Raw genomic sequence first — 17249 nt, 5'->3', positions numbered from 1 at the left:
GCGTCCCTCACACTAGGCCTAGGACTGCGCCCGTTCGGACAAGGCCGGGGCTTGTTAGGCGCCAATTGTGTGCGTGTGCGCGCCTGCGCGCGTGTCTGCGATCTGGGCGGGATCCCTCCGGATCCCTCCTCTCCCCTCTCCCCAGCGCTGCTCGGCGCTAATTGTACGGCTGGGATTAGCAGGAGGGAGCTGACAGCCGGGAGAGAGGGAGGGAGGCAGGGAGACAGCGAGGGAGGCTCGGGCAGCTGCCTCGCCTTGCGCCTGCAGCCCTGGCCGGGATGCCGCGCAGCAGCGCCCTGCCTGAGCCGCGCGGCGGTGGCGGCGGCGGAGCCGGAGGAAGAAGAGGAGGAGGAGGAGACGCCTAGGCGCCCCGCGCCCGCTCCGCCGCCACCTTCACACGCGCACCCTCCCCGCGGGGGCGGCGGGGGGCGCCCATGGTGCCGCCGCCATGCCGGTGATGAAAGGCTTGCTGGCGCCGCAGAACACCTTCCTGGACAACATCGCCAACAGGTTCGATGGGACACGTAAGTGGCCTCGGGGACGCCGCGGGGGGAAGAGTCCCGTGGAGAGGAATCCACGCCCGGTCCGTGGGACTGAAGGGGTATGTTGGGGGGGGGGTCGATCCAGCCTCTCCTCCACCCTCTCTCCTCACCAGCAGCCCCCTCTCTTCTCCTCTCCTTCTCCTCCACCTAAAAGTTCTTCTCCCCCGAAGATGGAGGCGCCCTGAAGCCCCAGGGACATAGCTGTCAACTTTTTCCCTTTTCTTGCGAGGAATCCTATTCGGAATAAGGAAACTTCCCTTAAAAAAAGGGAAACGTTGACAGCTATGCCCAGGGATGGGCGCTTGAGCGTCTGAGAAAGGGGTCACCTTTCTGCCTTGTTTCTCTTTCTGCCCCGCGGTCCTAAATCCGGGGTGTAGGGGGGGCGTGCAGAGTCAGTATTATCTGCCCCTAACGACACCCACCCCACCCCTTCCCTGCCTGTCCCCCTCTCCCCACGCCCTTGCCCCAAGCGCGCTTTGTGTTGGGTCTCTCGAGATCCCCCCCCCCCTACTTTGCATCTCCAGAGTTAACAAAGACAGACGCTCTTTGTCTCTGCACAGACAGCACCCACTGGAGATCGAGAGGATCGGGATGGGTGGGTTGATCTCTCTCGTTTCCCGATCGCCCAAGGATGAGACCCCCCCCCCACTCTATTATTTAAGGGGAATACACTGTTTGGGTCTCTTCTGCTGCTGCCCACCCTCTCCCCATCTTCTGGTGTTTAGCTGCGCCACCAACTCCGGACATGTTCAAGCCCTCGCAGGCTTCCTTAGGAGAGTTAGCAGACTTTCCTTTGTGCACGTGTGAAAGGAGACCGGGTGCGGCGGAACAGCTTCACCAAGGGTGTCTGTAGGCTAGGCAGCCGGGAGGGAAGAGTCGCCTGCCCGCAAGGGCTCAGTCTCGGGCATACCTTACTGGGCTCCGCAACATGCCGTAGGGATACCTCTGAGCATGTGCGAGAGGGTTTTCTTTCCCTTTCTCACCCTTAGGGAGACTCCTCACGCGTCTGGGATTAGAAGTTTTCTTCGCCCCTCTTTTTTCTCGCTCCTTCATTGTCTCCCTTGAGATCTGCGTTTAGATTGGAAGCTCCTCGCGGCAGGCACCTGTCTTGCTTGCTTTTGCGGGGGGGACGGGACGACGACACTATTTATACTGATGGTGAGACCACAATAGCCAGGAGGAAGTCAGGGCTGTACATAAGGGAGCGTGAGTTGCATGCATTGCTACTTTTCGGAAACTTTTTCGACACGGTGCCTCTCTATGCGTGTGGCTAAGGAAACATTTCCCTTCCCGATCTCCTAGAGGCAAAGTGAAGCGAGGGTTGTGGAATCTGGGGTGCTTTTAAGGGCATCCGACAAGGGGGGGGGGGGGTTTGGCAGTTCTCTTGAGCGAAGCCCACTGAGCTGCGCGATCCCTGTTCAACTTTGGTGAGCCCGTCCCTGGGCACCTCCCGATTTCGACTTGAACACATTTATTCGTTTATTACATTTGAGCCCCATCATTCTTCCGAAGAGCTGAGGGTGATGCAAATAGCCTTTCCATACTATCTTCACAACAACCCTGTGAGTTAGACTGAGCTGAACGTGTCCGTGTAACTGGCCCGGGGTCACCCCGTGAGCATCGTGTCTGCAGTGGCGCAGAAGGACTTCGGAGTGGAAGTCGCCCCCCCCCCCCCATTCAGCGCAATGAGCGGAAGGACCACACTCTTTAGACTGGATTACCATTCAAAGTGAGGGGCATCGCGACGCCTTTAAGTCTAGAGTTTTAAATTAACTACCTAACTGCATCACTGTTTGCTCCAGAACTCACCCAGACCCAGTCAGAAGCTCTTTGGGATGCCAGGAGAACTAAGCCTATGGAGCCATAAGAAGGAGCACCCCTGAGCATGTGCAAAGAGCAACCATTGTTGTAGCAACCAGTGACTCTCTGCCCACGTGCAGAGTTCTTTTTCACCTTCACCCGTGAGAAAAAAAATCCACGCACACAGCTAGTTAAAAGGGAGAAAAGGCTGGGGGCATCTGTCGAGGATTCTTTAGCTGTAATTCCCTGCATTACAGGGGGCTGGACTAAATGATCCTTGGGTTTTCCTCCAGCTCTTCGATTCTATGGCACTTTCCAGGCGAGACCGAAAAGGGAAGAGCGAGCGAGCCAGAGGATGGGAAAGTCCTCCTTCTCAATCCCAGAGAAATTCTTGCGGGTTGAAGGAGGCTGCGCGCGCTGGGCGCAATCTGAAATGCATTCTACCCGCGCTCGAAGTGCCCTATCTGACTGTCGGTTCCTGATTTATTTTATTATAGAATTGTAGGGTTAGAAGGGACACCCCCGCCCCACCGGGGTCATGTAGTCCAGCTTAGACATTCAGCCTAGTTTCCGGGGCTGGAGACGCAGTGGTGCGGTCAGGGCAGGACTGGTAAGGCAGACGTCCAGAGCCCCACTCAGCAGAATGAGGCGGGGGTGGCCCCCAAACGCAGCACGGCTTGGATTACCGTCTAAAGAGGGGCAGTTGGATAAGACCATTAAGCCCGGAATCTAAAATTACCTAACTGCACTACGGCTGGGGTGTCGGTGCCAATTAAACTCGGCTCGATCTCCCTCCCTCTCTTAGACACACACGCCACACTCGCTCTCGCTCTCACTCTCACTCTCACTCTCACTACCTGCTTAGCCCTGCCGGAGGGAAAAGGATACATGAGTGGGGACGGAAGGTGTAGTAATCGTTTGTGTGTGTATTTAAAAAAAAAAAAAAAACCCCACAAACAACAACTAAAATGCCATATTGTGGCTCGAGGATTTTCTCTTTAAGAGGATTCCGGTCGTGGGGGGGTGGCGGGTGGGGGAGGAGGAGGATTTAAATGCTTCCAGAAAGATCAATGAAAACTAATTTAGCATTTTCCTTTGGGGATGTCCGGGAGAAGCTTTCGTAATGAGCGCTCCCCCCCCCGCGCCAGCAGCGCTCCCCTTATTCCTAGGGGAGCCACAGCGAGCTGGCGCACAATACCTGAGAATAGAAGTTTTTGCTGAACGCTTGAGGAAGGGGGAAGCAGAAGAGGGGAACGCCCTTTCCCTGTACGCCCATCTCTACCCATGTTCCCGGTGATATAAAACGGGATTAAACCCAATATCGTTCTCCTGAGGCTGGGGACACGCGCTTCTCTGAGATTTAATCGAGTCTCCAATATCAGCCAATTCCCCCCCCCTCCCCCCAGTTTTGTTTACCATCTAGTCCGATGAAGCGTTCTGGAGAACTGGAAAGCTTGCAAACCATTTTGTAACATTTTGGCTGGCCTATTTCTTTTTTCTTTTTAAGCCCTGTTGTGGATTTAGGAATCTCGTTTGCGAGCCCCTTAGTTATCCGGGTTGTTGTTGTTGTTGTTTTAAGCGCGCCACGCGTCAAGGAATTCCGCGTTGCTCTTGGTAGGCAGGACGCTAGATCAGCACTTCGGACAGCTCCTGAACTCCTTCTTGGAAGCTTAGACCGCGGCTGCTTCTGACGCCCTTGTGGCGCAAGGAAAAAGAGCCAAATCTGTGAAGTCCGGCTTTCCTTACTAGATAGGCGCTTACTAGAAGCAGCTGGTTATATTGGAGGCAGGGAATCCGCTTCAAAACTGTGAAGAGACAAGGCTCACGCTTCTTTTGAAATTACACCCCTTTTCTGTCTTGAAGCCCCTTATGCCCAAATCTCAGAATTGTGGGCTTTTTGTGGTGATTGCTCAGCTGTGAGAGAAAGCACTCTGCAAGTGCTCAGAGGCACCTATCTATCTTACATCACACGTCCTCTTGGCTAACGTCACGCCAAGCACAAAAGCAATTATCAAGAGCACCCCTGAGCATGTACAGGATGTAATCAAGTCACAGGAGCCAGTCCCCACACATCTAAGCTTGGGCGGGGAGGAGTGTGGTAGGGTTATCCAATTTTGGAAGCAAGCATGTTGTGGGAGCCAGGACTCTTGGGTTCCTTCCTCTTCCAGGAGGGGTCTGGTGTCTGAGAACCAGTGGTGGTGCAATGGTGTTGAACTAGGACCTGAGAGACCAGGGTTTGATTCCTGGGTGACCTTGGGCTAGTTGTTACCTCTCAGCCTAACCTATACAGGGTTGTTGCAGGAGTTAAGTGAGGGGAAAACAATGTAAATCACTTTTGAGCTTCCTGAAGAAAAAGGCAGACTATAAATGTGATAAATACATAAAATAAAATAAATAATGGCATATCACAAGAGGAGCTGGGAAGCAGGACTCCCAGTTTGCGTCACCAGCTTGTGCAAGCTGTGCTGCTCAGTGGTTACAGCAGAAGATGCAAGAAGTCACTCTGGAGTTCCCTCTTCAGATGTAATCGGGGAACCCTCTCACGGATCACGCTTGGCTGCAGCATGTTCCACGAGGCTTTTAACTGGGAGATTAACATCAAATCTACAGAGCCACAATTCCCCATCGCTTGCAAAGCTCATTCATCCTTTGGCTCAATTGCTTTGGATTTTCAATTCACATCCTTCCTTACCTCCCACATGAATGGCTGAAGGTGGATTATCCCCATCGCAGCAACCTCATGTCCTCACGTCCATCCCTGTGTGGTTTGGAGGCAGACTGGCTTGCCTGCATCTCTGAGCCCCATTCTGAACAGGGCTCTGTCTTTCTGAGGGAGTTCCGCCGATGGTAGCAAGCAGGCATGTGAGTTCTAGTGTAAAGGAGGCGAAGGAAATGCTATACTGGAAGATACCTAGGTTGGTGTGAGTGTAAGCAAGCTTCTGAGTTCCACAGAACTGTTCGTCACTCTGAACAGGAAAGGCAGCAGAATCCACAGGAGTATGCACCAAAAGCTCTTTGAAGGAAGTGTGGTATACAAGTTTAAAAAGTAAATTCAGCTGACGTTAAAGAACATTTCATTGTGGGTGGACCCCTAGCATCTAAAATGAAGAGAGAAAATGAGTGGATGTTATGCGTAAGAATGGAAGTGTGATGTGCTGGTATGTATGAGTGCTTGTATGCGGGTGTGTGACTGTGTATTGGCCTTGCACTAGCGTGCGGCCCCCAAAAGAAAACCCACAAATAAACGTAGACCTTGGGCTGAAAAAGAGTTATCTTACTCTGTTCTAAGCACACCCAACCTGTTTCTCCAGCCTCCTTCTCCCTGTTTTTCTCAATCCTTAATCTGCAGCCTGCTGTTAACTGGACCCTAAGCACATGCAAACTCATTTGCACACTCCTTCATTTCATTAGCACTTTTCAACAACCTCAACGGCAGGGGTAGGCAACCTAAGGCCTGTGGGCCGGATGCGGCCCAATCGCCTTTTCAATCTGGCCCACGGACGGTCCGGGAATCAGTGTGTTTTTACATGAGTAGAATGTGTCCTGTTATTTAAAATGCATCTCTGGGTTATTTGTGGGGCACAGGAATTCGTTCATTCCCCCCCCCCCCCAAAATATAGTCCACATGGTCTGAGGGACGGTGAACCGGCCCACTGCTGAAAAAGGTTGCTGACCCCTGCTCAACAGGGTCAAAACCCCACACTTTGGTGAAATCCTGAGCTGTGACTGCTTATAGGCCTGCTGCCAATAAAATATACAATTCAAGCAAAAAAAGGGAAGAAAATTAATGACTAATGAGGCACCATTAATGGAACTTTCTAGCCTTAATTTAGCAGTGCCTAGTCTACATCTTTGCTTTCAAATTCACTGGCAAAGGAGTAGCGCCGATTACATTATTGATAGTATTTTGCATGCATATCTTAGATTTTTGCGGTGTCTTGCAGACGCTCTGATTTTTTTTTATTTTTAGGTTTGCTGTTGTTTCTGTTTAATTTATTTGTTGTTTTGAAAAGCAAAGCAAAAGCAAAAAAAGATATGCACATTTAGTCGGGCCTTTGCTGCTGGTCTCCCACAACCTTGCAGTATGGAATAGATTACTTTAGTGCAGAGTTGGGGAAACTGCTGTCTTCAGATATGGCTAAACTCAAACACCAATCATCCCTGACCATTGCCTATACTGGCTGGGGCTGATGGGAGTTGGAGATCAACAAACTCCAAGGCACCATAGGTTTCCTGCCACTGCTGCAGAGTGTGGAGGGGCTTGATTTTACGAAGTTCTAATATCTCATGCATTTCCTCCCCTCACTACCGGGCAAGACTGCATTCGGCGGCTCCTGCTTTTGCCCTTCCCAGTCCCTTAGTAAAATCAGAGCTTCCTAGTAAAATCCGAGCTGGAAAGGCAGCCTGCATAAGTATTTGAATAGATCTGCGCTGATAAAACAACTTTTGGACTGCTCCCAAATCATACTTCCAGGCTGGTGGGAGGCTCTTCTCCTCAGCTTCTCTTCTGCTGACGCTCCATCTAAAAGTTCATTTGTGTCCTCTCAGGGTGGGCAGCTTACAGGATGTGGTTCCAGCCAGCCGGCCAGCCTGAGGGAGAGCTGCTCAGAACCGCGGAGAGTGCACATTTTAATACACAGCCCTTCTAAGCAGCCCCCTAATCCTGCATCCTAGAAGCCAAAAACTGGACTTAGCTACAGATGCAAACTATTTTTCACACACACACACACAAGCCCCTCCCAAGTTAATCCAAGCAGTGACCTGAGGTGACCGAGAGTTAAACAATTGGGTTGGGGTAGGGGGATGAGAAAGCTCTCAAGCCAGCCGGGGTGGCGGGTGGGGGAGGCCACAAACTGAAGTCCTGGTCAACTGGGCCTTTATCCCGTTGTCTCCAAAGGCAATTCTGGTTCATAATGAAAAAGAGATCAAGGCTCGACGATGCCTGTAAGTCATACTCACCCACCCCAGCCCTCGGTTGTAAAGCTTGGATGTTCAGTAAGGAGGACAAAGCACTCTGTGTATGTGCAGAGGCATGTCAATTCTTATTTTGATAGGCCACGGCTAGGCTGGTGTTGGGGGCTGAAAGCCCTGAGCAACTTGGGTCCAGGTCACCTTGAGGACTGCCTGAGCCCTTATATCCCAACTTGATCAGGGTTTCTCAAACTTGGGTCCCCAGTTGTTGTTGGACTACAATTCCCATCGTCCCTAACTAGCAGGACCAGTGGTCAAGGATGATGGGAATTGTAGTCCAAAAACTTCTGGTCACCCAATTTTGGGAAACCCTGTATTAGATCATCTGGAGGAGAACTGTTAGCTGTTCCCCGTCATACAGAGAGGCCTGACTGGCTTCAGCAAGAAGTTGGACATTTTGTTTTACTGGTCCCATGCTGTGGAATGGTGTTCCGGTAGAGGTCCCCCAGGTGCCCTCACTTTTGACAGACCTATTCCGTTGTTAAAGTTTTTCAAGGCGAACCAGTCACTTTCACGACTATTTTGTATTGTTATTCGGATATCTTATGTTTTACTATACTTGCACCTAATTTTACACACTGCTTTTTTCATATGTTATATGAGTTGGCAGTATATAAATATATTTTTAATATATTTTTTAAAAATCATGTCCCAAAGCTGAAAACGGGACGGAGAGCTGTGTCCTGCTCAAATTAAGCCCTGGTGTGATAGTAGCAAAACTGAATTTCTCCCATTAAAGCCATTACAGCATTAAGCATTTATGTGCCACTGGTTCTAGACATTCGCCAGCTCTGAGCTGCTTCAAGGCATTTTAATATCTGAGGCAGAAAATTAAAGTCTCCCCCCAACACACACACCACAAAATCTACAGGCGAGATCTTCTGCAGAAGCTTCATTGAAATAAACTGTGCAGGACTGCCTACCATGCCCTTGTTTGGCTCCTGTTCATTCCAGTGCCGCTTGTGCAAGAATACTTTCTGGTGGATTGATCAACCACGGGTCATATATGCCTGTTTCCTACTCTGTTGCCTTGAATGGTGTCCCAGATCCACCGCTTGAGGCTGCCACCTCATCTTGATTCAGATCACCTGGAGAGATTTGCTTCAGAGGCAATTTTCACAGCATGGCCAGGATTGATCTGGAGGGAAGGGGATATTGGAACCTTATGCATTAGGGTTGGGCTTCATAGCTCTTCCAGGGTTCTTGGCCCTCTCTGAGGACACAGACTTGGGTGCCATTTGAGGGGTAACCCTTTGACCTTGCTGGATGGAAATCCGTAGCCCAAATGTCCAATTTGGCACCGTCTCCGCTGAGGGCCATCTGTCTGCCTTGGGGCTGTGCCAAGGAGCAAGGTGGCAACATCCTGATCAACACTCTGCAAAGCATCTAATCAAACAGGCAGGGAGAGCCGGTCGGAAGGCAGAAAGTGCTGCCGCCTCAGTATCCTCCACCGGCAACCCCTTGTGCAAGGATCAGGAAAGCCATGCAGCGAAGGAAGCAAAAATAGATTGTGCCATGCAGGGGCTGATAAGCCTTCCTTTCTCAAGAGCACCCCAGGAAATACAGGCCTGTGGCAGACTCAGGAAAATCTTACAGTTCTGGCAGCAGTGCAAAAAAATCCAAGGGTGTGGGTGACATCCCTCCACCCAGTTTTTATCTTTTACGAGGGATGCTTTTTATGGTCTCTCTTGCCCATCCTCAGCTGACTCAGCCGTGGCCCCCTCCCACAATTTGTCTCCCTCCACCTCACCCTCTTTATCCCCCAACTCTCCTGCTGTTCTCTCTTGGATAAGGCTGTGTGTGTGTGTGTGTGTGTGTGCGCGCACGCATTCCGTGCATCTGCAATCATACCATACGGTTTGGTTTTGCTTCTTCAAAAAAGCAAGTTTCTAGCCCCTTTTGACGCCCAACAAACTATGCATCAAAACAAGTGAGCAGTGCCTGGCGAGTTCTTAGAAACGGAGAGGGTTGCAGCTGAGCAAAACTCCCATTTTTTGTAGGGAAGGTGCCTCGGTTATTTGTATAATCTCCTGTTCCAGATGCAAACTATACATTATTTAAAATAGATGCACATTTGCCTGACTAAGCGCAGCAGCTTCCCCTTTGGCAAATTTTGCCTCACAGCCTTAACATTTAACCCTCATGTTCGGGGGGGAGGGGGAGGGAAAGGATCCCTGCCAGAACTCCCCCCACCCCACATGTAATAACACGAGTTCACTCATTATCCCGATTTCTCTTCAAGGCTTTTGACAGGGATCAAGTCAGCTTAGGGCAGATCTCTTCCCACCATCAGCACCTCAGGGGACAGGTGTGTCTTTGGTCCTAGCGGTTGCTGAGTCTCTGGGAAGCAAAGTGCATCGTCAGCCTTCAGATCCAGAGTGATTTGTGTTAGGAGGAGGGGTGGGGAGGGAGCACGCACACTGTCTGGTTTTGGAGATGGAACAGGGAATCGTCAGGAAGGAGAACTTAAGGGTAGCTCTACCATGAGGTCCCCACCGTCACCAACAAATTGCCTATTTCCCCAGGAGGGAATCTGCCAGGGGTGCAAGAGAACTTCCCATGCGATTGTGTTCCGTGGGTCAAATTTGCTACCCCTGAACAGTGTTGGAAGTCTTATTCTCTGCTCCACCTTTGCCTGTTTGTAGCACCACATCTGCTAGAAATCAAAGTGACTTTGCAACATCTCTGCTGAAATTTGCAACAGCGATAAAGCCTGTCTCTAACAGGGCAAATGGCTGTTGCAATAAAACCATAGCCCTTCCTCTGTTGCAGCCTCCGTTTCAATTTTTTCGCTTATAAGCTCTTTGCAGCACAGTGCTGTCGTCTTATACTTTGCAGCGTCCACCCTGCATACTGAGGACACTACGTCTAGGAATGGCAGCTTGGTGGCCTTTAGCAAAGACACCCCCATGTGCATTTTGCCACATTGTTGGTGCCCAGATGGGGATCCCAGGCAGTGGGTGGCGGTGGGGTATGAGTGGCAATTGCAGTATTCCAATCAGAGCGGAGCGAATGCCATTTTTATTTCCCACAATGCCTCTGGCGCAACACCCTCCCAAGGCATTGTGGGAAATTACAACAGCAGCCAGTGGGCAGTGCTGAGAGTGCCTTTTTAAAAGAGGATCTAGGGTGGGTTTCAGCAGTGGGTCCTGCAGGGTGCTGGGAGTCCTGACAGCTGCCCAAGGGTCCTGCATGCTGGTGTGGTGGCAGGCCTGGAGCACAACATCACGAAAAAGCAGAGATACCAAAGGCCCAAGGTAAACAAAGGAGATTTAGCCAGCGTTCAGAAGGCCCTCAGAGACAGAAGTGAGCACACACACAAGCAAACCTCCCTAGACAAGGAGTTCCTTCCACTTGGTCGGTGGCATAACAACAACAGCCCTGATTCTCACCTTGCAACAGGGAAACACAAAGCAGGAGAGGTTTTTTTGCCTTCTGCCTCTGATATTCCCATGGAAAGAGGCCCACAGTGAAACTGCAGGGTTGGGCATCACGTCTAGCGATTTGGCACCTTGTCTAGTGTTGCAATGGGCTTGATGGGTGTTCACAGGTTAGCTAGTACCCGTGTACAAGTTGTCTCTACCTTCATGAGGAAGAAGGCTTGTTTGCAAGTTGTGCTGAACACAGGCACAAACTGCATGCGCACTTGTGCAGGGGTTTGTGGGGAAGTGGGACGCCTGCTTTGTATAGCGCTGCTATTGGGTACCCAGGCGGTACATGCATTGAACATCAAACACTGTATGTGACTAACTGTATGAGCATATAGCTCAGCTATTTGTGTACCCATATACAGTGGCACCTCGGGTTATGAACTTAATTTGTTCCGGAGGCCCGTTTTTAACCTGAAACCGTTCTTAACGCAAGGTGCGGTTTTGCTAATGAGGCCCCCTGCTGCTGCTGTGCCACCAGTGTACGATTTCCGTTCTCAGCCTGGGGCAAAGTTTGCAATCCAAGGTCCTACTTCTGGGATAGTGGAGTTTGTAACCCGAAGTGTTTGTAACCCGAGGTACCACTGTACTCGGTATGTACGCCGAATGTAATGTGTGAACACACCTAAAGTCCGAAGGCAGTGCTTATTTTATTTTTAGAAAGAGAAGTCATGTATGGGAGCCCTGACATGTGCCCTGGAGAGATGTTCAGCTCTTTAATGCTAACGTTGTGGGAAGCGGGTTGCGGTGGCTCAAAGGCACGTTTCTCAATTATGTAATATTACTTCATATTGACTTGAGGACAGGCAATCATTCTTAAAAAGGTTGACAGCGGTTTGAGAGAGGCTTCACTCTGTATGTGTGTACCAGGAATGGGGAAAATGTGGCCCTCCATATATTGTCAGGCTGTAATTCCCATCAGCCCCAACCAACATGGCCAACAGCCAGAGATGATAGGAGTTGTAGTCCAAAACAACACCTGGAGGACCACAAGTTCTCCATCCATAGTGTGTGTGTGTGCGCGCGCACACACTCTTCTTTGATGGTTGAGGAAGAAGATGGCGAACGGCATTTAGTCAGCGTGAGTGTGAGCTCCCTGATTTATCCTTTAAGATTGTTTTAATGAGTATAGAAACCTATTAACTTTTAACATTAGTTAAAATGTTTTATTTCTGACTATTGGTCGAATAAAGGAAATTGTATTGTACTCTTCTTTGATGGAACTGTCTCCTCTGGTCAGTCAGACAGGTTTTTCAGGCTTTGAAAAAGTACCAAAACATGACAAACCTAAAGCAGGGGTTTCCCAAACTTGGGTCTCCAGCTGTTTTTGGACTACAGTTCCCATCATCCCTGACCACTGGTCCTGCTAGCTGGGGATGATGGGAGTTGTAGTCCAAGAACAGCTGGAAACCCAAGTTTGGGAAGCCCACCTAAAGGCAAAAGTGGGAGAAGCATAGATTCCATAAACAGCAATCTCAAAGTTACCTTCGACCACCAGGGAATAAAAAGCCTATTGTCTGCCTCCAGCTTCTGCTACTTCAGAGAAGAAGCTTGGCCAATGATGGGGTGCTCAAGGGGCTTACTAAAAGAAAGAGAGCTTGGCTGCAGAATCAACCACATCTGCATGAAGTCTTTGTCCTGGTTATACCACTGAAGGAGGCATTCCCTAAATCAGGCTTGCCCGTTCAGGCCAGCCTTCACCCAGCTGGTGTCTTCCAGTTGGACTAAACCTCCCATTGACTCCAGCCAACATGATTGCCTGGTTGATGGGAGCTGTAGCCCACTAGCTGGAGGGCACCAGCTTGGCGAAGTCTGGAGGAGAGGGCTGTCAAGGGTTACTAGCCATGATGGCTATGTTCTGCTTCCACAGCCAAAAGGCAGCAATGCTTCTGAAAACCAGTTGCTGGGAACCAACGGAGAGGACAGTGCTCTTGTGTTCGAATCCTGCTTGCAGGCTTCCCACGGGCATCTGGTTGACCACTGTGAGAAAAGGATGCTGGGATAGATGAGCCATTGGCCTGACCCAGCAGGCTCTTCTTAAGTCCTCAACTCCAATTTAGGCTGTGAAATCAGCACCCGAATTCCTTCTCCCCTGCCCACCCGCCAATGCTGGGGTAACAACTCAGGGTCTCCCTTCTCCACCCACTTGCAGATAGCAACTTCCTGCTGGCCAACGCTCAGGTGCACCGCGGCTTCCCCATCGTCTACTGCTCTGACGGATTCTGCGACCTTACTGGCTTCGCCCGGACAGAAGTCATGCAGAAGAACTGCAGCTGCCGCTTCCTCTATGGCAGCGAGACCTGCGAAGCCGTCCTGCAGCGCATCGAGAAAGTGCTGGAGGGGAAGCAGGAGTACCAGGCCGAAGTCTGCTTTTACAAGAAGAGTGGTGAGTTTGGGGGAGCCCCCTGGGAGGACTCCCTTCCCCTCTGGCATCGCAGGCTGTTTGTATGCTGCTGGGCCTAATTCAATGTGCTAACGTTAACATATTAGCAGCTTGGGAGCTATTCATTTGCTGGAGCACTTCTATCCATATGAGCCAGCTTGGATCTGGAGATTGGCCAGCAACTGGGGTGTGGGAAGCTTGCTTGCAGTCCTGTGGATGAGTGGAAATGACTCCACAGGACATGGAGCAGGATGTAGGGACCTCCCTGCTTTTCACTCTCCTGGAGTGTTTATGCCTGGGTGCAATGCATGCCCTGGGGCTCTGACTGTACCTCTTCCTTGCCTGGTTAGAGGATAGAGAGGGATGTGTGAGTGTGAAGAAACTAGAAGCCTGCTTAGTGAGCAGGAAGTTTAGTGAGCAGTGGTTTAGTGAGCAGGAAGAGTCTGTGGCAGTGAGCAGTCCAGAATCAGAGGCAGAATCAGAGGCTGGAGAGGAGCAGGGTCAAGAGGCAGCGATGAGTCAGGCTGGTGACGAAACCAGGGGGGTCTCCTCCTCCTGCTGCAACCAGTTCTTCTCCCTCTTGGTCTCCCAAGACCAGAAGTGGTATGAAGAGGGAGGAGCCTGTTGGCCTAGTCTCAGATTGCTTGGAAAGGACCCAGGGGAGGAGGACTCTTAGGGAACTGTGGGTTTGGGGGGCGGACTTCAGTCCCCACAACTGCTTTATTGGGGCAAGTTCTACTTGGAAGAGTTGCTGTGCTCACTAGGCCTGGCCTCCTGAGCTGCTTGTTTCTTTGAATACAGTGGTACCTTGGTTCTCAAATGCCTTGGTACTCAAACGCCTTGGTTCTCAAACGCTGAAAACCCAAAAGTAAGTGTTCCGGTTTCTGAATGTTTTTTGGAAGTCGAATGTCCGCTGCGGCTGTCAGCTATTGTTTCCGGGGCACCTGTACCAATCAGAAGCTGTTCCTTGGTTTTCAAACATTTCAGAAGTCAAATGAACTTCCAGAATGGATTAAGTTTGGCACTTTTGTTTTTGCTATTTATTTTGCGATTTTGTATTTGAGGCTTTGTCGGTTAATTTGTTTTTGTGACTGTGTGGAACCCAGTTTAACTACTGATTGTGTGACTGTGGAAATGGATCAAAGCCCCCCATCCAAACAATAACTATCATCAGTGCAAATAAGAAAAACGATTAATTTTATTTTTTGTCATCTACAATCCTGTCTTATTTATTTTATAGTACAGTACATTGATTATTAGGAGGGACGCGGGTGATGCTGTGGTCTAAACCACAGAGCCTAGGGCTTGCCGATCAGAAGGTTGGCGGTTCAAATCCCCGTGACAAGGTGTTGCTCGGTCCCTGCTCCTGCCAACCTAGCAGTTCAAAAGCACGTCAAAGTCCAAGTAGATAAATAGGTACCGCTCTGGCGGGAAGGTAAATGGCATTTCCATGTGCAGCTCTGGTTCACCAGAAGCGGCTTAGTCATGCTGGCCACATGAACTGGAAGCTGTACACCGGCTCCCTTGACCAATAAAGCGAGATGAGCGTGGCAACCCCAGAGTCATCCACAACTGGACCTAACGGTCAGGGGTCCCGTTACCTTTACATTGATTATTGCTTTCATTTTATGTATCATTGGTCTCGTTAGATAGTAGAATTCATGTTAAACTGCTGTTTTAGGGGTTGTTTTTAAAAGTCTGGAACGGATTAATCCGTTTTGCATTACTTTCTATGGGAAAGTGTGCCTTGGTTTTGGAACACTTTGGTTTTGGAACGGACTTCTGGAATGGATTAAGTTTGAGAACCTAGGTACCACTGTAAAGAGCTAAGTGCACTGATGCTGTGTGAGGCATTGCCAACCTGTTCCTGACAACTGCTCCTGACACCAGCTCTCTGGCCCTGCCCTTCACTGGCCCATGGAATGTTGTCCAAAAGGAAATGTGGCCCCTGGTGTGAAAAATGCCCCCTGCCCTTGAGGCATGGGCTGCATGGACACTGTCGGGATTTTGCTTTGTGATTAGGACACTTCACATCCTGAACCATTGGTGACTCTGCTAAAGTTGCATCAGTGCTGGCCCCTTTTGATAGTGCTTGGTTGACGGCAATTCTTCTTTTTTATTGCTGTGGCCATAATGTATTGGGCCAGCCGTGGTCAGGCTTAAAAGAGTGTGAAATCTAAAAAAAAAGCCAGAGTTGGGCTAAGCACAATTTAAGCTCAGGGGCTGAGGGTTGCTGGACATCACTGGTTGGGAAGAGTGCTGCTTCATTCAGATCCTGCTCCCCAGCTTCCCACAGGCAGCTGATTGGTCCCTGTGAGAACTGCTGGACTAGCTGGGTTTTGCTTAGGTTGTTAATTTATTCTTGGAATAGGCTGGTGTGCTGGGCCCGGGGGTAACCTGTGAAACACAGTCCAGGACCAGACCAGAATCCGAAGGTTCCGCTAAGAGTCAGTCCGACAGGGCCAAGGCAGGAAAACAGACAAGGGCAGGTGCAGGATCTAGCACACAGCATTGTTGCTCCCACAACCTGGGGCAGGGTCCGACAGCCTTTTATCTTTGTCGGGGTAGCGGCCAGTCCTGATCCCCTGGCGACTCACCTCCCTGCTTCACCCGAAGGCGAGCACTCCTCCTGCGAGTACTCTCTCCTTCTCTCAGACCTTAGTCTCTGCAGTTCGGGAGACGTCGGTGGGTTACTAGACCCAGAGGCCGCCTCAGCCTCCCCTGACCCAACCGGTAGTGGAGCAGCTGTAAGTGATGGCCCAGCTGAAGGCAACAAGGTAATCTCCACATCTGGAGCCAGGGCAGGCTCAGGCCCCTGACTCGGCCCAGCTGGTGTTTGTTGCAGGGGAACCTGTGCAGACTGGGACTCTTCAGGATCAGGCCCCAGACTTGGTTCAATGATGCCTGATGCAAAGGATCTGGTGTAGACTGCGATTCCTCTGGTTCCAAGTCCGAGCCCGAGTCCCAGGCCATCACAACTGGTTTGATTCATTTATACACATTGTAGAATTTGGAATTCTTTGGTACAGACTGATGAAGTGCTGTTGGCGCATAGTGGACAATGCTGGAATCCTGGGCTCTCTGGAGAGCCCAAGGGAAATAATGTGTCCAGAGAGACACTCGCTTCCTCAGTGAGGAGTGGGTGTCTCATACCTCCCGGGTCCCATTGGCATTTTCCCCCGGACATGGTTTAAGATGCTGGGCTGTTGTTGTTTTTCAGCAACAAGTCCCTTAACACAGGTGCTGCCCGTCCTGTTTCAGCGACCGAAGAGAAATGGGAAGGTTCTGCCCTGCTGCCAAAGCCTCGTTTACCGGGGTTGTATGGCTGCTGCGACAGCGGCTTCTGGTTTCCAGCGAGATCTTGTGGAACTCTCGTGAGATCTTGCTGGAAGCCACTGCCACGCCTTCAATGTCAGTGCCAGCAGGGGGTTGAAGGGGCATGCGTGGCAGCTCCAAGGAAGTGGCTTCTGGGTAGATGTGGCAAGAGCCTCACAAGATCTCATGAGAGCTCTGTGAGATCTTTCCAGGACCCAGAACCCACCACCATAGCTTCTTCTCTGGTGGCGCTGGCAGCAGGTGATCTGTTGAGGGTCAGATCTCCCACCGTTGTGGATCTAGCCACTGAAGCAGACTGCTTCATATCGCCTGGTTAAAACAGCTTGAGCTTGGCAAACTTCTGAAACTACCTCCACATTTAGCTCTTCCAAATCTTTCAGGTGTGAAGTGTGGTGCTTGTTCTAGATGCTACATTTGGAGTGCGTGGGGATACGGAGAGACGGAGAGTTGTTTTTTTATGGCAGCCCTTTTCTCTCTCTAAACCTGGGTTCTGTGAGGTTGTCAGCTGCCTGCCACCAGATAATAAATAACAGCTTTCTCAGCTGCTGAAGGCTAGAGACTGGGCCATCACGTAACCTATCGCTTGCAGTGTTATGGCTAGACGTCAAATACCAATGGACAAATGGCAGTGTACAAGAACCATACCTCCATTCTAGAAAAGATGTGAGTCGTACTCACAGGGAAATATTAATATTATTATTACGTTTTACCTATATTTACTTAAGCAAATAAGGCTTAGCTGCCGCTGCATTTTAAAAAACAACAACGATCCTCCTAAAATAGCCCAAA

At 50.4% G+C, this 17249-nt stretch overlaps 1 protein-coding gene across 2 annotated transcripts in view; it reads left to right on the top strand.

The window, feature by feature from the left end:
* Positions 1-254: 254 nt before the first annotated feature.
* The window catches only part of KCNH4 (potassium voltage-gated channel subfamily H member 4), a 50056-nt gene continuing 33061 nt past the window's right edge, over positions 255-17249 (top strand). The window contains exons 1-2 of one of the 2 annotated variants that reach the window (XM_083408534.1): positions 255-524; positions 12894-13127. In XM_083408534.1, the coding sequence (XP_083264660.1) occupies positions 449-524; positions 12894-13127 (310 nt within the window). In that variant the 5' untranslated portion in view covers positions 255-448. The remainder of the gene's footprint in view (positions 525-12893; positions 13128-17249) is intronic. The other variant, XM_083408535.1, reaches the window with a different exon arrangement.

Source organism: Podarcis tiliguerta, assembly GCF_965153285.1.
Source record: "Podarcis tiliguerta genome assembly, chromosome: 13".
Lineage (NCBI taxonomy): Eukaryota > Metazoa > Chordata > Lepidosauria > Squamata > Lacertidae > Podarcis > Podarcis tiliguerta.
This window is presented reverse-complemented; position numbering and strand designations above follow the sequence as displayed.